Below are 22,061 nucleotides of genomic sequence, written 5' to 3'. Positions count from 1 at the left end.
GTAACCTTGAGACAGATACTGGCTCCCTTGTGGTTTTTCTAACCAATCTAGGAAATAGTTTGCACCTGAGGATGAGAGTCTGAACTGCCCTGTGGATTAAATATCTTCTTTCCCAAAACTTGTCCCATCCCTAGGAGAGCTCTGCAGAGGCATTTTAAAGGACCCTTTTAAAAGGAACTTTATATGTGGGCTTTGTTGATTATTTTAATAGGGACTAAAGTTATGCAAAATAATAGAAATTAATGGAAAAGAAGGTGTTATAAGTAAGCAAAGACCTGCTGCAATTCCTAGGATCACAGCAATTCTGTGACAGTTGTACAGTTATCAAAACTGGGCTAACTGGCAGGGCTTTTCCCCATAGTGTGAGAACCAAAGCAGTCATCATTTAAAAGACTACCTCCAGAAACTCTACTGTAAAGGTTATAATTAAAGTCCAGAGTCTGTCATGTGGATCTTCTATATGCCAAATATAGCAAAACTGTTGCTACAGATGTTGACTATGTATTCAGATGTTGTCTTCTAAAGATGAAGCAGGTGAAAATGACAGCAAATAGTAGGAGAAAGTGTCAATGTATTTAAATAGCACCATTACTATTCCTGAAGCGCCTGTGCACAAGCCAAAGCTCACTTACATCAGTAACACCGATGTGCTAATTCAATACACGTTCAGAAAATCTGAGCTGACGCAGTAACTCAACAATAACAAGAGCCCTGAGGATACATTTCCAAGACAAAAAAAAGACAAAATGTCTAAGGATTTTGATTTAACTTATTTTCTTAACATGGGCATACAACCTATTTTGAGGTAACTGATATAGAAGCTGAATAAGATAAACAATAAGATAATCTTATTAAGAAATAAGATAAAACATGTTAGCAAAAATTAAGCAATAACTTCTTTCCAATTGGAAATTCTATTCTACATCCAAAAATTTTCCCTCTTGACCTCACTGGTACCCTCCATATAAGCTTGCACTTCAAGTTATTAGTTCTGCACTATCAATATGACTACAAATAAAACTAATAAAATGCATTCCAAGGAAAGTTTTAAAGTAAGAATGAAAAGTGCAAATGGGAAAGATGACGATTCACAAATGAGCACAGTAACAACACGGAAACCAAAGTGCTGACAATGAAAAAGTCTGGGAACTAAAGAAAAAAAATAGAAAAAGAAATAGAGGAAGGAACAGAGATTAGTGAATTAGAGAACTGTAATGGGCCAATGAGGCAAGTTTACAAGAATAGGAAGTAAAAGCACTGAAAGGTTTCGGAGAACATTTCATGAACAGACAAAATAAAAATACGAAAAAATGAACATTTCATTAAATATATTGTACAGTCTTCATCCCTGCTCCCCTCCCCAATGCCTCCACCCTTGCCCCTTGTAAAAGAAAAAGTTTCCTGTAGGCAGCAGACCTTTTTCAGAAATAATGTATTTGTTAACCTGTAAGAACTGACCTAGACTTCAGTCTTGGGAGAGGTGAATAATTGTCGGAGTACCATGGGAGGTTTCCTCACTAGTTATTTGACACATCACCTCTTACACACTCATACACACATAGTGGAGCAAATGCATGCAACTATGGGTTGCAGAATAACATGCCACATTACTGTTGAGGTTATATTTAATGAGTTTTGGCAATGTTTAGCAAAATGGAAAACCCCTGAAATATATTATGTGCAAAAGAAAAGCCAAATACTAAGAAAATGTGAAGAAGATGTTTTGAGTAACTCACCCTAATGCCTCAAGATAGTTCAATATGATGTTCTGGCATCCCAAATTGAACATGGAAGTTGAGTCGGGCTGTCCACACTTCCTTGTTCTTCAATCAAAACAGAGCTTCCCCTGGCTACAGATATTGAGCTGTACACTGTAAATACTTCTACCTGTAGAAGTTTTCACTTAGTCCGAGGGCTAAGAAAATCTGAAGCAGCAGCATGCTTCCCCTGGGCAAGAATTCTCTAGACAACAGGATAGTTCACCAATTTTTTTTAACCTGGCCTTTAAAATGCCTCCCATGAAAAGGAGGTGAAATCTTGCCATGCAAAATCTCCAATGGATATACTTTTCCAGGTGTATTTAATAAGATTTTTATTTGGTCCTGCAATAATCTACTCAAATTAATTCAAGAACAAGCTGAGCATTTTATGAGCACATGGCCTCAAGTCTTTGAACATGTTCTTTATGCTTATGCAGAAATACTGGTATTAATCATAGATTAATTAAATTTATCAGAAGTAAAGCAGCACATTACCTTCATTACTTACAACCAAAGGGCAAGGGGAAGCAACAGTTGGAACAATGCAGGATAGAAAAAAAGCTGACATAAATGTCTTCAGCAGAAGGAAAGATTCCCAATATTGTGAAAACACTAAGTTCTCCTATCTTTAATATAACAGTAACTAACTCACCTAGAGTTTTAAAAGTCAACTTTTAAGAATTTTATGGGTATTTGTGTGTAACAACAAGGACTATGAGACCTGTACTGGAGTGTAGGAATATGAAAGAAGAATATATCATGTCAGTGGTCTCTCTGCACCCTCCAATTTACTATGCTAGGATCTTCCACCAATGTGTGACATGATAAAGATACAAAAAACATTCAGTTTTAGCCAAAACAGTGGCATGACCTACTGAAAATTCATTACATTATGAAATATAGGTTAGTGCAAAGCATTAATGCAAAGTAAGCCTTCAAGCAGTCTAAAAATTTTTCTGTAGATGCCCAAAAGAATTTAAAAGTATTTTAATTAAATTGTAAATCTACATGGTCAGCTGAAAATAGCTGTTCTCTATGCAGTCGAGTATACAACATATAGTAAAGCTCTTGATATTTGCCAACCAGAATCTGTTACAAATAGTTCAAGAAAACCAAAAGGTGAGGTAAACAAGTTTTATGGGAGTTTCTTCCTTGGATGGAATAAACCAATATAATTTTCTAGACACTTAAAAAGATATCTAAAATTACCTTAACATCCACAGAATTGAAAATGGCATTATTTTCTTTTCGTAGATTTTGAACATAGCAGCTAGCATTCTGAACTAAAGGGAAAATATCACTTCCTAGTCCCTGAGAATTATTTTGTATATGCAGTTTACCTTAGACGTCTTTTTTTCTCTTCCCTTCTGCCTAAAAATAAGATGACAACTGAGGAAAAACAGAAGTTAAAAGAAAAATGTGACTTTCTGGTTTCTCTTATTGTTGAAGTTTTAGCAACATGCTTTATGCATGATAAAAATGATGTTTTATAGAAAAGAAAGTAAAGGATGAGTCAAATGGGACTGTACTGTGGAGAGAGAATAAAAACAATACAGCAAGATAAAAGGAAATGAGCAAAGGAGCAACAGCAGGGGAAAATAATGAGCCAGAACAAAAGCCCCACCACTAACAGAGTTTGCAAATATTCCCAACAGCAAGAGAAACTTGCAGACATGGCAACAAGATATCTGAGAAAGGAAGATAGAAAAACCTGGGGTTTAGGAATGGAGTCAGCCAACTAATTTCTTCCTGTGTAAAAGAGTATAAAAAGCTCTTAGATTCAAGCATTTGGCATCTTCTTTTGGCAATATATATCCCATACGCATAATATCTGCTTAATCTGTTTCTCTGCACAAACATGCTCAACAAATAACTATAATGACAGTGAACTACTGAAGAAGGCCTATAAAAATCATGGACATTGGATACTAGTCTATCACCCCAGTAGATGATGAGAAGCATGTTCATTAAACTAATATCATAAAGAAGAATAATCAAACTAAGTCCAAAATGAACATGTTCCTTAAAGGATGTTGTCAGGATGGAGAATCACAAGGGAAATAAACTCATAAAAAATAGGTCTATCGGCAATCATCTACCTTCAGGTTAAGAAAATCACTGACGTCCTTTTGTAAACTAGGCAGTTTACCAGTAACAGCACTCTACGGTTGTTTTTTCCTTTTCCTTTTTTTCTACTACTGGTCAAGATCAGGGACAAGCACTGAGCTATGAAGAACTTCAGAAGACAGATCTATTGCTCTCCCTGGATATTTGTTGCAATGGGAAATGTTAAAAATTAAAGAAAGTTCTGGATGGATGTAGGTGAGCTCTGATGGGTTCATAAATGTTTTGTTTTCCTCCTTGTTCTCGGTAGTTCTGTTCTTGTTTTGTCTTTCACACTACTTGTCCGTGTTATTTTGTTGCTCAGATCACTCAAATTACATCTAGGAGTTCCATAACAAAAAATTTTCAAGGGTTTTGCTAATTAAGTTACTGTTGAGTACACCCTGTACTGTTCAAAAAGATTTGAAAATTTACTTCTCTAGCAATACAACAGCAGGTATAAGCAATGTGTGTACACCAATTTTATTCAAATTTCTGTAACAGACTATTATTATTATCTTGCCAAGTAGTTTCTTCCCACAGATTAAATTCCTAATGTTCAACAGATGCTTGTGAAATGGCTATCACAGAATTTGCTGCACAAATTTGAAAGGTAAAGTCTACCTGCTGTTCAACTCCTATTTGGTTGACATCAAGCCTTCACACTCTAAAGCATTGTACGGATGTAACAGAAAATGTGATGAAGAATCACCTCAGACACAGGAGTGCTGATAAACATGTGGCACACCACTTGGTCAAAGACTTTCCAGTATAGCAATATTAAATGCAACACTAATTCACTGCCATTACAAGGACACAACTGCCTCCTTAAAAATATGCTACCTTTAATTTGGCCTTTCTTATAACAAATTTGATTGCTAGAGTATTTTGAATGAGAATAAAGGAAGACTGTATCCCAAAAAGAATACATATTGATTTCAATATTTTTTAAAATTAGACCTTTCCACTGACATTAAAGATCACCTTCTCCCAAACAAATTGAACAGAGTTCCACATAAACCGGATGACCTCTAATTGAAACACTTGTTCAAACTCCATACTACCAAGAAAGAATTCCAGTCTTAAAGCAATTTAATACAATATCCCAATCAATTCATTGATTTTTCAGATCAGCTTGCAAGCAAAACTCCAATTTTTTGTGTAATTCATTAAGGCTAATTGTTCTGAGAATGTAATTAAATAGGAGTGATATTATTTGTAAAACTTTTCTTTCTGAGGCTTGGAACACCTGTTTGACACACCCAATGTAATGCCCAGCTCCTGTAGCAAAAAAGGGTCTCTTGGCCTGAGGAACCAATGGAAGTTCTGCCAACATTTTCTCTCTCACTCCAAAGTAGTGTGCTACTACACTGTGTGATCCACAGTAGTCATGACCAACACCACCAGTCTCAGCATATCCAGGTATTTTGGAACAGAAGTTATGTGAAGTTTCATTAGTTTCTGAATTTGCTGCATATCTCAACTCACATATCTAATCAACCGTTTTATAATACTTACTCCTCACATATCAACAGATGTGTAAGTCCAGGGAAGCATTCTCCTAACATGAAAAACAATTATAAGATTATTAACATTCACTCCATTTCGGTCAACTACGGGGCTATGCTTTGCTTCTGTTTGCTTTTGCAACTGTTTTATGCAGCAAGGTGTTGGCAGCAGGAGGGCTGCAGGGTGGTCTCTGTGAGATCAGGGGCTGCCCAGTGCCAAACACAGGCACTTCCAGCCAGTTCCACAATGGACCCACCAGTGGTGAGCAACAGTAAAGCTGGTGGCACCTCTGTGAAAACATATTTAAGAAAGGGCAAAACACCAGAAAGCAGAGGAGTGAAGGAAAAAGGAGGTGAGAAAAAGCCCTGTGAAGTGCAAGGCCAGTGAAGAAGGGAGAGGAGGTGCTCCAGGCACAGGAGCAGATATCCACACTGCAGCCTCTGGAGAGCACAGCACTGGATCAGGTGGAAGTGCCCTGAAGGAACTGCAGCCCATGGAGAGCCCACGCTGGAGCAGTTCCTGGAGCACAGTCAGCCCTTCAGTTCTAGACCCTGGTTAAAAAGCAGGAAAGAACAAATGACACAACCTCATAGCCCTGCCTTGAGTTCACTGGAATGCTCTCACCATTTCCAGAGTCCCATAAATAACATCTGTGGCTTCAGCTTGTCTTATATTCAGTTTTGCAATTCAGAGAGCTTCTCACATATAGACGATATGCTCACTTCTGTCCAGTTATCACAATGATTAAAAATGCCTGCATTTATTTTGCTATACACATATATCATAGAATCTTAGAATCGTTAAGGTTGGAAAAGACCCTTAAGATCATCGAGTCCAACCGCTAACCTCTCACTGCCAAGTCCACCACTAAACCATATCCTCAAGCACCACGTCTAGCCTTCTTTTAAATACCTCCAGGGATGGAGACTATGAAACAGTCTTTGGTAGGCAACTAACCTGTTAGCTACTCTTTCCCTAGTAAGCACCTTCTAGCACCAGGGAACAGTTCCACAAGCCTTCAAAAACATTGTGACACTGGGAGTATGAGAAGATACATAACAACATCTGAAAACTGTTCATCGCCAGTCTCAGAGTTCTTATCCATGTTCTGCAATTACTTGGGTTTTTCAGGGTACCTGAAGCTTGCAAAACATACAGAATCTTAAAAAGCTGACTCCACTGGAGCCACATAGGACCACTGAACCGGCCCTTTTGCAAACTTCCACTCTAACCAACAAGACTTGTCTGTCTTCATGTTGTCTTTATTTCTGTGATACCTGAAACTTGGCAATTTCCTAGGGGTTCTCTTTAAAGAATTTATTCATAACCTGACAAGACTCCTGTAATAGATTTGTCTCTGCTTTACTCTTTCTCCTCAATCACGTAACAGACTGGAAGATGAAATATAGATGTACACAGATGCACAAATATATGTGCACATGTACCCTTCATAATACTTGCGCATTAGGAAGCTCATGTCTCTGATGTGTGCACTTAAATTTGTTTCATATATTCAAGGTATGAAGTTCCTACTGCCTCTATCATCTATTCCTCTCATGCATTTGTGCTTTTCTTATTCTTCACTTAAAACATAATATTATGCCAGTGAAGATAGAGGCATTTCTCTCCAAATATTTGATAGTATGTATGCGCCATTACACAGTATGGATCAAGCCCTCCCATTTTACCATCAAATACAAAGCTATGACTTAATTTCATCATGATAGTACACATTGATAGCACCACCAAAAGGTTTTCCTGGATCATCTTAGATGAATAAAAATTTCCCTGAAAGTAATGAAGCTGGTACTGAATATAAAGTTGTAATGTGGTATCTAATTCATGTGCTTTCAATTTCAGTGTGATTTAATACACGCACACACAAAAATCTATCTTTGCATGGTTTTTTGCAGTGCATTTGCTAGTAATCAAACAGAACTTTTTTCCTTTTATTGCTGGTATGCAGTAGATTCTGTTTTCAATTTAATGTCTTTTCTGTGTTATCATTTATGTTAATATTCTGTTGACTGTTAAGAAGTAGAAACTTCCATTACTAAAAATTAATAAATAAATACTAGAAGAGCACTCTATTGATACAAAGGCAGAGCACACAGTGTGGATATAGATCTCACTGCGCTTCTACTGAGAAAGTACTAGTAATGAGTCTGGGATACAAATGGCATTTTCTGTTTCTATTATTGGTATAACATAGGTCATATATTGTATGCTAACTCTTTCCTCCCAAGCCCTTTCAGTTTTAATGCTTATATAAAAGTCTAAAGCATACTGAAAAGTTTAAACCATAATCTAAATGACCAAATAGTGTACATATACCTAAAAAACACTTATTAACATTGGGTAAACCGAGCTCCAGAAGATAAGCCACTGATCTCCTAACTATTTAAGAACAACATTTCTAGCCCTTTCACCATGCACACAGTACCTATGTCCACAAACAGCCTCAATGATTGTGTTTCAAACCATTTTAGAGACCTGTTGTAAATATTGTAAGCTACAGGAATTCTTTATTGGCCCAAATGCATATTGAGGTACAGAAGAATAGTTTATACACCAGTATTCATGCTGTTCTGCATGTTTTCATACTGAAATTGCTTCAAGAAGATTAATTAAAAAAAAAAAAAAGGTACTGACAAATGAAAGGAAATCCCCTTCAATTCAAGCAGGACATAACCTTTCTGCCTTTCTATCCCACCCCAGGCTTTTTGAGACTTGTCTGCCTCTCTGACTGCTTTTAACTGTTAAAATCACTCTGGTTCCTTCTCAACCTCTCAGCATTTACCACAGAATATTTGCTTTAGCTGTAACATTTGCACCCGTGTTAATTTTAAATCCAGTGACTCAATTTCTACTTTTTCCTCTCTTGTACTATATCAAACAGCATTGCACTCGCACATTCGCAAATCCCTGGAGGAAAGCACAGAAAGCAAACTCAGGTTATCTGGTAGCACTTGCAAAGCACCAAATGGAGAAAGAACTATGTGTACTAGTTAAAACAACAAACCTCTGCACTTGTTAAATGTCGATGCTCAGAATGAGAACAAAGTATTTTGCCAATACTGTTTTACCATTGTATCCCAGTTAACACAGTATTGCTCTTTCTTGTAACAAGACGCAAGTCTCAGATTAAGCTAACAACATGGGCATCAAGATTTGTTTTTGTCTGGCCTGCCTGTATATTTGCCTTAGATCTTAAGAGCAGTTACCTAATGACTATCTTTTCTGCACTAGCTGTTGTTCAGCTTTTCAGTCATGTGGCATAACACTTGGTGTGGGCTTACATGGCAGGGTTTTGGTAGCGAGGGCATGCAGGGGTAGCTTTGTCAGCTATATGTTTGCATCTTACAGATATCAGTAACAAGCACTTACTCTGTGAATAATGATCTTTCAATGACAAGCAATCCAAATAATTACAGCCACTGGATGACACTAGAGGCCCCAGGACTATGAACAACTCAGCAATGTCCAGTAACTCACCCCAAAAGGAAAGAAACCTCTGGAGTGTGGTAAAACCAGTTGTAAGAATAACAGAGATGTCATGTGAACTTGAAATCAATGATAAAGAGCAAGGTGTACAACACGTTAACAAACATATCAGAGAGCTCCCAACCTGATTCCAAAGTGAGGAGAAAAATCATCAACACTAACATCAGACTCCTGCCCAGGAGCTGTGATACCAGATTTACTGCAGTGCTACCACTCCCGTGACCGACCTGAAATCATCAGCCTTCACAAGAGAGGCGGTGCAAGACTGAGCGATACATCAAAGAAAGGAGAAGGTACCAGAAACTTTACATACATTTAATTCTTGACCGTTTAACTAGATGTGCTAGTAATTTCACTGTAACTGGAATAATTTTAAAAAAAAATCTTTGATCAGAATGTTAAGACTTTAATTAGACTAAGTTCTTGTCTATGCATATAAAGTGTGGGCTTTGCCTACACCGATCCTGTCTCCTTGAAGTCTGAAAGTCTGAATATTACTTGTCAATCATGATTTTTTCCATGTGCTATGTGAGCAAAGAACCAAACTTATTAATTTCTTAGTAGTTCATATTGTTTCATAAAGTTATAGAAAAATGAAAGTAAAACAAAGAAATTCCAAATATATTGGAAATGATGGGTGATCTCCTGGGAAAGTTAAAATCCCAACTCCTATGCTCTTTACCCCCGAAAGTCAAAGGACTGTATTCTGTTTTGCACCGAAGTGATAGCTGCTAGCAACACCTCTATCAGGCAACAGGTTTAGAAATACACCAGCTGTTTGAGTATTCTAAGTGTTCTTTCATATACCTAGGATGAGCAGGTAAAAAGCTTGTTAATTCAGGAAATGAAACTTGTTTTCTTCTCATAGGAATCCTGAAATGTTTTTTTTTCTTCCACTCTTCTTCTTGCATTGACTTACACAGTTTTTTTCCCATTCCCAATATGTACTTCTTTAAGCAAAGCATCACAATATAAAATGTCCTCTCTATCCTCTGCCAGACAACAGTATCCTACATGGACTGAAATATTACCATAATAAAGATGGTGATGAAAAAAGAAAGGATAACAGACAGCAAGAGGTAGGCATTTCTATGCAGATGGTGTTTTCTGGTACCAAGGAAGAGAAGCCAAATGACAAGAGATGAAGTTCAAGGAGAAAGGTGAAATTCAAAAGGATAATACGCACATGTTCATTTCTGGTATTTCTTTAAATTATGTGTTTGCTACTTAATTGGTTTTTCAATACACTTCCAACAAATACAATAAAAACTATGCAATTGCACATACAAAGAAGTTTCAGGAAGCCTGACCAAAAGGGTGAGAGAGGATGCTGAAGATGGCTGTTACGAACAAAAGAAGAAAAGATTATATAAGATCGATAAACAATAACACCATGTTAAATGGTACAGAATCAGCCAACATAATGCAAAATCACCTGTGAGGAAGGCGCATTCCATTTAAAGACTTGCATTAATATTTAGTGGATTGCTTTTATTTTCAGTTCAGATCCGTGTGAGAATAACTGCTGAAGTGTTACAAGCAATATGTCCTCTGAAATTAGAGCCACAGGTGCTAAACAGTTGCTCCAGTTGAATAACTGTTATTATTGTATGCTGCAAGGCCTGATCAAAATGGCAGTGTAACAAGATTCAGGTACCATCTCTTGTTAGTAAGGAAAGGTATTAGCAGGAAAGCTTTAAGAATACTGATGGCACAACCACCTTTTTATCTTACCTGGTAAGGGTGGGTGTAGAGTCTATCCTTGGATGAATTAAATCAATCCTGGGTAAGGGAATACAGAAGCAACTAATAGTGGTGACAGGGTTTGCAGTGAATTCTCCAGTTTGCTTCTGATTTCTTGCTTAATAAAGCCATAAACCAGGAATTACACGCACTCACCCCGCTTCAGACAACAAATGCTATCCACTCATGTAGCACATTCGTGTCCGGCAAACACAATATTCACTTTGCTCACATGTATCAGTGCTGTCTTAGCAGAGTTTCTTAGAAGCTGAAGTACTCAGAAAATAAGGTAAAAAGTAGAGTAAAGCTATGATTCTATTTGATTAAAAAATCAGTGTGTGTGCTTTTAGGAGCAGCTCTCCTATTTCCTGTGTAAAGCTGGGTAAATTCTGACCTTGTAAAAACTTACCAAATCCCCTGCAGAAATGTCTCTTGAATCACACATGAAAATTACATACATAATTATGAACATTCATTGAATAGAGCATGTATTGAAAGGTGCAGACCCTATATTCACAATGGTGCAAAACTATTATTACTGGAAGACAAAAAAAATAGAGGTTTTAAAAAACTAGTGGTTTCCAGATCTTGAAGACATATATTTTCAATCTCAGACACAAGCATCACTGAAGTATTTTCTTACTCGTCGTGAATCACCAATGGATGATTAATTGCACAAACTGGTAAGAGTAATTAAGTTTTATTTCAGATAACAACTTTGTGATAGCTTACTAATAATTTATTCATAGATATATTTAATAATGAAGCTATTGCTGCCAAAAAAGTAATGTTTGACTGTTGATAATACAAATATTATATGGAGCAGTAGCATTTTGCCAGTAAGGGTAACTTGCAGCTCATCTCATATACAGAAGTATTCAATTAAATCCATAAATGCAGAGTGTCCAGAAGTTGTGTTTTAATTTAATAATGATGGAACCAATGAGATGCTGATAGGTTTGTAAACTAAGCCTTCAGAACATGGAGAATTCCACAGGGCCTTTAAAAAAAAAAAAAAAAAGAAAAAAAAGAAAAAGCAATGAAATGAAATCTTAAAGATGCACTGTTTGATGGCAACACAAAATTAAATGAAAAATTATTATTTCTGCTGTATGCAACCATGCAGGCAGTGTGTAATAATAAACTTATTTCACACCAACGATCAGCGTAACAAGGAATTAAGTGACAACACATACAAAGCCAGAAATATGACTCGTCAGCTTGTGCATGAAACAGTTCTGGTTAGAAAACAGTTATATACAACAGATGTCATGTTTGTACAGGGAAAAGGTCACCAGAATGAGTTAGTTGATGCTAATAGAAGCAATCTACATGCAGCATGCACACAACATGAAAACATTTCCACATTATGATAAAACTCTGTAAGTAGATCATTCTGCATTAAAAAACATTCACTTTAAATATACTAATATGACAAAAACCATATCCGTTGCTTTATAACACAGTGGCTATCCATGCCTCATTTCTGAATTTTGTTTGTTGATCTTTTCTTACAGGTGATTCCAAGTTTTCATCATTTTTAAGAAAATATACTCAAAGCCTATTGCAAAACGTTGCTATGTTTGAGAATTTCTGATTGTTTTTGAATGCACTCTACTAAATTCTCGGTTCATTCTTTGAACAAAATCCAAACTATTTCAGTCCTGCTGTGATATTCCCAAACCACTCTCTGGCCTTACAAATAGGACACTGCTAGTATTTAGCATAATGCATCAAGTCAGCAAGGTATAATCCAGTGGGACAAGGATGGCTTTTAAATTTCAATCAAATAAAAATTATTTAACGGTCTTGTTTGTCAGTGTCCTACTTCTTTCTATCCTTAGTGTAACAAACCAGAGTTGATGTAATAAAAACACGTTATGAATTCTAGGCATAACTGCTCATTTAAGTAATACTTAGAATGTCATGAGCTTCCTGGTAGCATCTTTATGACAGAAACAATGTAACTATAACATGCTGAAAATATACTACTGCAATAACATTTTGGTAATTCATACTCATTTATAAGTACTACACAGGAATTAAAGTAAAAATAAGAAATGAGACAAAGTCTAGATGGATAAGCTTAAGTGAAAAAGTAAACTTCTGGAGAACTCTAAGGAGGAGACAGGGATGGAGCTAAAGCAGAAAAAGTGGGGAAACCACTATCTTCAAAAAAAGAAATTCAAGGATGAGTAAGTAGTAATAACTAAACACCCTCCTTTCCTTCTGCCCCTTCTTCTCTCCCCCACCCCAAGACGTCTAAGCAAAAGTTAGTGACCCTAAGTCTGGTCAATATTTCTAAGTAAATCATATTTTCTTGCACTTTAAAAGCAAGATAGCGACAGCATAGCTGTAGATACAAAGACAGAAGAGTATGACAGAGAAATGTAGAACAGGTAGAAAGACGAAAAATTTAATGGGGAAAAAAGCCATTGCACTGTTATTGCAGAGTATATTACAGGACGACAATATTTTTAAAGATACAGAGACTACGATGTACTATTAAGTTCTGATCTATGAGAAAACTCAGCTATTATATCATCAAGCCACATATTACTAACAATATTTAAACAGCACGCAATTTGTTTATACAAGCAACTAGAAGCCAACTTGCATTCCACAAATCAAAACCAAAGATCATTCATACTAATTGAGCACCACTACGGAATGTAAATTTTACTGTTCTTTATTCCTAGACATGGCAAGATTAAATGCATAATACCTGTTGATAATCAGCCACAGAATTAAAGTGATTAGCGGAAGCCTGTCTTTTCCACACGGCAAGTCTCAGTTTCTGTCCCAGAGCCCAGTTACTTTTGAAGTTCATTTATGTGAAAACCTGTATCACTTTTTGTATAGCACAACAGATAAAAAACCCTTGGCATAAGCAAGCATCCTCTGGCAAGTTGAGCACTGGTAACTTGAACTGTTTATCAGTGTAGTGACTAGTGCTACATGTAACTATTCATGTTCATGTGGCTAAATGGAATTTAGGGTTGGATGGTGAGGCAATATGTTCGGTAGGGTTGGTGGGAGGCAATCATTAAAACAAAAAAGTTTCAGTGAAAATTTCACTATATGAAAAGTTTGACAGAACTTGCACAAGTAGGACATCCTAAAACACACATAGATTTCAAAATTGTGTGCTAAAGAAAAAAGGAAATTGGACATGAGAAGAAGAGAAAATGATTGCTAGAGGAAGTTGTGGGAAAGGAAATAGCATGCCAAGAGCAACTTAAATATCCAGATACAAATAGGTACACAGAGTACAAGCAAAGCAAAGACTAAAATGGTTACTGGTCTATTTGATTTCTAAAGGTACTTATTTTTTTGTAAATAATTTTGCATTAGAGAAAGGTATATTATGCACAAGTATGCATTATTTCAGTGTATAGAAAAGAAACCTAGAGAGAAAATAGGAAATAAATGAAGATGAGTAATCTAGTGGTAACATACAATAGCAGGTGGACATCAGTCTCCGAGGGGGGGGGAGGCAGAAGCAGGATGTATTTTCTGTTTTAGGTGGCAAAATGCAAATCTTTCCACATTGTAACAAACTATAGAATACTGTGGGTGGGAATATACTTAGATTAAACTGGAAAGGTGAAGAAGTTCAAGCACTTCATTATTATGTTCCCCTCCCTTCCTAAAGTCGAGGACACAGCGCAACACAGTCCCTCACAGCATCCATAAACCATGCTCGCTGGCTGGCAGGGAGGATGAGGAGCACAGAAGGGAGGTGGAGGGGAGCAGTTGGAGCATCCACCTCCATGTCTTCTGCTCCCTCCTAGTGAAACACAGAAACGCAGTGCGCAGGCTTTGAGAGCGAAACAGAGGCATGCTGCACAGCAAGCTACAAAACAAATACCCCAAAAATGTGTTAGTATGGATAATTATTAATTTTAATATTGCATGGTAGTAGAGGTGTTTAGAGTCAGTGCCTACTTGTGTATCACCCAGCACTGTCGTAAACACAATGCCTGTGATCGCTGGGAAAGGTAATTTTTGTTTGTAGCTATGCGAATCAAACAGTAACCAGATTGGGAGCAATAGCACACAAGTTTGGTGTCTGAGGCTCTAGAAGCATAATATAAAGTGTCAGGACCACTAAACTGGAAAGGATTCTCATTAAATGGGGGATGAATTAAGGACCAGTCCAAAACCTGTTTACATCAGCTTTACTCTCAGTATGGAAAACAGAATTAAGAGAATAGCAGTTCTGAGATATGCAACCTATAATATCAGCACAAGGCAAACACAGAAAAGACATCGTAGAGATACTGTCAGCTCTTAGGAATTTCTGCTCTGTGTAGAATAAAATTAAGTACAAATTCTCTTCATCCAAGGACTGACAAAGACTGACAAAGCAGTGTTGAGTCTGACTTCTTTTGATGACATAGAGAACTCTACCGTGGTTGTTTAATTCTGCTTTCAAGACACATTTTAATGAAAACTCATTAGCAATGGCACATGCTGCAGAGTGTTTGCGTGATGCCTGTACGATACTTTGGACTACCTATTTAGCTAGTAGCCTTCAGTAGAGCTGTATTGCTTAACATGATCTTGTAATCAGTCACAGCACTAGTTGACTGTATTTAGTCAAATTCTGGTCCGTTTTAGTAACCTGATCAACATGGAAGAAATTATTCTTTGAACTCTCAGTAAAATAGGGCTTTGCAAACAAAGCAAGGTGGAGGAGGTTAAATTGACATTGATTATTTAAGACACATTAATAATTTATTATTTAGCAGTCTCCCACATCAATCTGTTGCACACATGGCTCTTTCTGCAAGAATCCCAACATGTTTTAAATTATTCTCAGTACACATATTGGAAAACAGACTAAATTTAGGACTATCATAAGGTGGAAATCCCTTGACATTCTGCAGTAGAAAGCAATTAGGTTTCTAAGAAACCTGGATTACTTTCTAATGACTTCCCTTGAACACACACAGCATCTGGCTTGCTATTTTACTTTCAAGTTAGTCAAGTAGCAAAGTGGTCGTGTTAATTGTAGCATTTCTCATCACGGAAAACCTTTTTCCTCCTTAACAAAACTTGTTTTAAACTTTATGTTTTAATTCCATAATTGTCATATTAGATCGTTTTAATACAGAAAATAGATTAAGCAGTGTGCTTTCCAGTTCAAACAGTGCTTCATGAGAAAAATTACTGCTACAAAGTTTAGCTTCCACTTGCTTGCAATACAGTACTCTAAAGCCATTTCAGCTGAAAAATCTCAGTGTGCTGCATGGGAGAAAACAGAAATCTATCAGAAATATTATCCGGCAATTTACAGGTTATGCAGGGGACTGCATGGTCCAAACTTTGCTGATCATCTTGATAGCCAGAATCTGACTGTAATCATGTTATATCTACTAGCATAAAATACACTATATTAACTTCCATTCTGGTAACCTCTCAAATACTTAGCCAAAACACTCAGTCAACACCATTTAAACTTTTCGGGACAGCTCCACAGAGATGGGAACATTTCTTCCCTTTGAAACATTGTATTTCTTCCTTCTTCACCCTAAATATAGATTAGCCTCTAGCCTTTTTTTTTTCATTAGTGTAGACCCTATGGACAAAAGGATTAATACCTTGCCGAGATAAGTCAAAGTCAGAACTCCCATTTACTTTTACGACACATCTGAATGAACTTTAAGGCTAAAGAATAGCCTCTCAACTACTGGAGACGTTGTCCGGGAGCATTGGTTTCTTTTGGGGCTAACCTGTCTCAGGTTTTTTGTACTGCAAAATAGGCAACTACTAAGTTTATACAGTGAAACAAAAGAATATGAAAGAGCACGAAACAAACTATTCACAGAAGCACTAACTTAAGGATTTCTGAAGTACTACATTCTGGAGTGTATATCAATATTTGTACAACATCGATGAAATAATGCAATGCAAATTCCTGATAACACTTTCATCCAACTATTGTTAGCTTCTAAAGTTGTGTTAAGGAGAAATAAAACAGATGACTTTTTTTTTGTTAATATTTTTGGAATTACAGCTGCAAATCTGTGGTGATGACGGAATGAACTTAAATTTTCTGCTTACCTGTTAAACTAGATATCTTAAGTATTCAGTGTATGCTATCTTCAAAATGTGTGACTAATGGGGTGAAAATTATATCTTGCTTTTTCTGATCTGTTTTGTGTTTTTCTATTTAATCTAATTTCACATCAACACATTATTCTTATAGTTATACACACGCACATCCTGAATAAAACGATGTACAGATACTACTTGCCAGGGTAACAACTTGCTCTTTAAAATGTCATATAAAAGCAAAGAATACAAACATAATTGCCACTTGGTTTCGACAGAAACACAGTTGAACCTATCATTACCAGCAATAGCCATCCTTTGAAGAAAAGCTGCACATTCTAACAGATAGGTGACAACAAAAAGTTTTTAACGATGTTACAAAAAGTAGTAACTCTATTTGCACATTCTTCTTCACTGAATTCCCTTCATGATGATCATAGTAAGCATACTGTATTCCTGTAGATTAATTCAGATTTCTCTGTAAACAATTTCTGTAATGCAATTTTCACAAGTACTCTGTACCAGATAAACACAGGTGGATGTGTTGTTCCATACAAAAACATTCCACATTTCCTTTTGTTCTTGCATTGCATATATATAAGAAATATATATATATATTTATATATATATATATAATATATATAAGAAAATAGGTGATTGCAACCATGATGTGGTAGAGGCATTTTACCAGGGGAGGCTGAAACCTGTCTTCCACTAATGTTGAAGAGAATGCTGCTAAAGGAAAGGATTTTTTAATAATTATTGTTGTTATTATTTTTAATATTCAGATCTCAGACAGAAAACTGTATCTGTTTGGGGGAAGAGATTTTAATTTTATTGGAGTATCAGCAATCTACTTTAGTGGCAGAAGACCTCCTTTCCCCCATCCTGCAAGGGAACACAGACTGGAAAAAGGAAAAAAAAAATCTGTTAGCAGAATAGATTCCTGCAGCATGAGATACCGCATACTTGATTTGGGAGAGAACAACCAGATGCATAAATCACATCTGTTTAAAAAACAACCAGAAAAAACCCCAAACCAACCCTACCAATTGCTTTTTCTCATTTTCAGTGGAAGACTTTATTTAACATCTAAGATGTAATAAAGCAGCTGTTAAAGATAATTAGTCCGAGAAGAAAGGGATATAGCATTGCAACATATAAAAATGTTTCCAAGTATTTTGGAATACTATGGGATTTTCACCATTACACACATACACCTCACAGTTTCAGTAAATTCCAACAGACATTATTTCACAGACTCAGTAGGAACATTAGGGCTCATATCTGGCAACCCGTGAACAAGAAATTAGTGCAGATAAGTACACTGAGTGAAGTATTGACTCGTTTGCCCTAAATTAAAAAAAATACTCAAAGAAACCCCAACCAAACAACCCACAAGTGCTGAGTAACACATATAAAAATAATAATTATAACTACATTGTTGTCCAGAAAAAGTTGCATACCCTTGGCTTGAATCAGCTTAAAAGACAGCCTAAACACATCAAAGTGTAGTATGCTTCAAGAACTTTTGAGAGTAAAATGTGAAATTCTTATGTTTCTATCTTCAGAAGACTATCCAAGTCTAGAAGACAAAACTTTAATGCTCCACTGATACAAAACATACTGAAAGGAAGGTTTCAAAACCTGCTTTAATTCCAGTGTTCTTTTTATAAATTTGAAGCAGCATGTTGATATACACCAATGCAGAACCACAGCCTTATTTTGCAGAACAGTCTTCGGTAAGAAGTATTGTTACATTTTGCTCAAATCACCCAACACGACTGTGCCACATTGTGGCATCCTTAATAGAAGATTATTCAAGAAGGCTTATATAAGCAAGTGAATCAATCTTTTACACATATTCTACCAATGTGCCATGACAGGATACTTTAATTTAAAAAAACTGAGGAAAAAATATATTTGTACGGTTAAAGAATCTTCCTTGACTATGTTGTTGCATGAGGATACATACTATCAATTCACCTTCTAGCAGAACTTCTGACAGATGCTCTTCAAGAAACAGAATTTTACCATCACTTGGTGAAACTATTTATTCCATTATCTTCCAAAATTCAAATTTTTTTTTGACAGCATATGGTGATTATAAATATAATAACCTCTTTAAATTGTCAATAAGTGTGTAAATGAATGCTGAAAAAAAAATTGCAATCCGCTAATACACATCCCTCCACATTCACATACGTTAATTCTCAGCTCTTTGTAAAGCATAAAATTAATAGGGCATTGGTATGCTGGCAGGTAGTTGTAATTATCTTCTCATGTTTCAGAAGGTATTTTAGAATCATTTAAGAGCTAAGGATGAATGGTGTTCCAGTAAATCCCCTTCAATCAATGCACGGACACAACAGCAGCAAACAGGCTGACAGAAGTTTGAACACCCACAAAGATGATAAAAAAATACTGTTTGATACAGCTACTTACATCGTGGCCTACGAGTTCTGTCTGCGTGGATTTATCTGCTTGGGAAGCAAGAGCCTTCTGAAAGCACTGAGCCTTTTCCTGTAAAACAAAATAACACATCATAGGTGAGTCATGTTTTTCCTCACTGGGCTTTGCAGCTACAAATACCCAGATAAGTTCAAAGCTAATGCATGGACAGCTGTTCAGAAATTGATGTATTGTGGCACTATTCTCACTGGAAGGTTGGTTTCCTTACTGTTTCTTCCTTTTATGAACTTATCTTTCTCTTAAACAGACACTGGACTTGGAAAGTCCGATTATGCGGAACAGCTGGGCCCACAAGAAGGATGGCACAAAAATGTGATGCAAAGCAATTTTCTTCCAGAGCAGATACAGGTACAAAGCACTGGGCAGCAGTAGTGACTTTTCCAAACACCAGCACAGCAAAGCAACCTTTTTTTTTTTTTAAGAAACATTAAGGAATATGCAAAACTCCACCGCCGATCACAACACCAAGATGACTTCCCCCTTGCCTGATGCAAACACGTTAGCAAAACCTAAATATTTCTTGGGCATGGTACTGATTTCTGCTTTTCCCACCCTTGTCCCTCTGTACCTCAATCATTTTTGAAAGTGTGGCATGGAATCTCCGGGAGAGGCTTGAGCAAAGAGATCTGGCCACTTTGACATAACTATGCTTCACAAAAAAAACCACTTTGACACTTCATTTGAAACTTGTCACTAAGTAGAAATGTTGATCCTCATTAAGCCCTTACTATTTTCCATGAGAAATTATATGATGAAACAACTTTAAATTCATGGAATAAGGCAGGAAAAGGCATGCTGGAAAGGAAGGTTCCATGAACAGAGAACACAAAGTCTTTACTGCACTGGTTTATGTTTTTCTATCTACCAATTCACTTTCATTTTTTCAGCTATATCAATTAAAAAATACTTATCATTGACTCAAATTCCTCAAGGTCTATGAAATTATGTTTTAATGTTACTGACAGGTATGTATTAGAGTAAAACAATTTGTGTAAATTGAATTTCAAATTAATTGAATCTCAAGTTGAATAAATCTCAGTTTTTACTGAAATAAAGACATAGAAATGTTATTATTTTCAGCTATTCTCTGAGTTGTGCTTCCCTTAATAAGTATCTCTTCTACATATTTTAAAAGTCAAATGTTATTCATTTCAAGGCAAGACGCACACCACCACATCAAGTGAATTTTGGCCAAAAGCATGCAAACAGCAGGACGAAGACACCACCTAAATTACCCTACTTCCAATATTACAACTATTCAAACACTGGAGGCAAGGGGATGGAGAGCAGAATTCAGACAGATCACTTCACTGGTATGACACAACTTGCACTCAAACTTGCTGATGTAACCACCAAGTTAAAACTGAATTAATAGCAAAAAGTAATCTCATTTCTGACAGAAAAGCTTCATCTTCTTGAGGTTTGAATTTACTGGTTCACTGCCCCCGGCATTTTTACATGTTTAGAAAACAGACATTGTTATATATCTACTTTCTTATTTAGACACTAACATTTCACTGCTCAGAACCTCCATGAATTTTCTAGTTACAAACCCAGACATTCACAAAGGCATTCACAAGCAAGTTAAGGAAGTGTGGGTTGGATGAGTGGACAGTGAGGTGGACAGAGAATCAGACAACAGAACTCAGAGGGTCATGATCAATGGTGCAGGGTCTGGCTGGAGGCCTGTCACTCGTGGTGTTCCCCAGGGGTCTGTGCTGGGTCCAGTCCAGTTCAACATATTCATCAATGACCTGGACAAAGGGACAGACTGTAACCTCAGCAAGTTCACTGATGATACCAAGCTGGGAGGAGTGGCTGATACACCAGAAGGCCGTGCTGCCATCCAGCAAGACCTGGACAGGCTGGAGAGCTGGGCGAGGGTAACCTGATTAAATTCAACAAGAGGAAGTGCAAGGTCCTGCACCTGGGGAGGAACAACCCCAGGCACCAGTACAGGCTGGGGGCTGAGCTACTGGAAAGTGGCTCTGTTGAGAAGGACCTGGGAGTGCTGGTGGACAACAAGCTGACCATGAGCCAGCACTGTGCCCTTGTGGCCAAGAAGGCCAACGGTATCCTGGGCTGCATTGAAAGGAGTGTGGCCAGCAGGTCGAGGGAGGTTATCCTCCCCCTCTACTCCACGCTAGGGAGACCATGTTTGGAGTACTGTGTCCAGTTCTGGGCCCCTCAGTTTAAGAAGGACAGGGAACTGCTTGAGCAAGTCCAGTGGAGACCTGTGAAGATGATCAGGGGACTGGAGCATCTCCCTTATGAGAAAAGGCTGAGAGACTTGGGTTTGTTCAGCCTGGAGAAGAGAAGACTGAGGGGGGATTTCATTGATACCTATAAATATCTAAAGGGTGGGTGTCAAGACTGTGGACGAGACTTTTTTCATTAGTGCCCAATGACAGGACAAGGGGCAATGGGCTCAAGTTGGAGCATATGATGTTCCACCTAAACATGAGAAAAAACTTCTTTACTTTTCAGGTGCCAGAGCAGTGGCACAGGCTGCCCAGGGAGGTTGGAGTCTCTTTCCCTGGAGACATTCAAAACTGACCTGGACACAGTCCTGTGCCCCCTGCTCTGGGTGTGCCTGCTCAAGCAGGGGGGTTGGACAAGGTGATCTCCAGAGGTCTCTTCCAACCCCTACCATTCTGTGATTCTGTGAATGTTCAAGTACATTATGATTAGACCAAACCTAGTATTAAACTGTGCATCTCATCAAATTTAACATTTGCATATTTCTCTGTGCATTCACAAATACATATTTTTAAGTAACTGGGGGGGGACCAGAACAAATCAAAACCTTCATTAAGGCAGCAATTAATTGGGAAAGCTAGGAAGGTTGGAATAATCAAATCCATATCGTTCTGTAAGGTGCTCATTTAACTGTGTATATACAGTGAGATC

The 22,061-nt window shown here is 37.2% G+C and overlaps 1 protein-coding gene across 8 annotated transcripts in view; it reads right to left on the bottom strand.

Moving 5' to 3' along the window:
* CCSER1 (coiled-coil serine rich protein 1) overlaps nucleotides 1–22,061 on the bottom strand; it is a 733,964-nt gene that overhangs the window by 255,944 nt on the left and 455,959 nt on the right. For 7 of the 8 annotated variants that reach the window (XM_064449956.1, XM_064449958.1, XM_064449955.1 and 4 more), the window contains exon 9: nucleotides 19,125–19,202. In XM_064449956.1, coding sequence (XP_064306026.1) covers nucleotides 19,125–19,202 — 78 coding nt within the window. Of the gene's footprint in view, nucleotides 1–11,272; nucleotides 11,620–19,124; nucleotides 19,203–22,061 lie in introns of those variants that run through there. The other variant, XM_064449960.1, reaches the window with a different exon arrangement.

This window comes from Phalacrocorax carbo, chromosome 4, assembly GCF_963921805.1.
Source record: "Phalacrocorax carbo chromosome 4, bPhaCar2.1, whole genome shotgun sequence".
In the NCBI taxonomy this organism is placed as follows: domain Eukaryota; kingdom Metazoa; phylum Chordata; class Aves; order Suliformes; family Phalacrocoracidae; genus Phalacrocorax; species Phalacrocorax carbo.
This window is presented reverse-complemented; position numbering and strand designations above follow the sequence as displayed.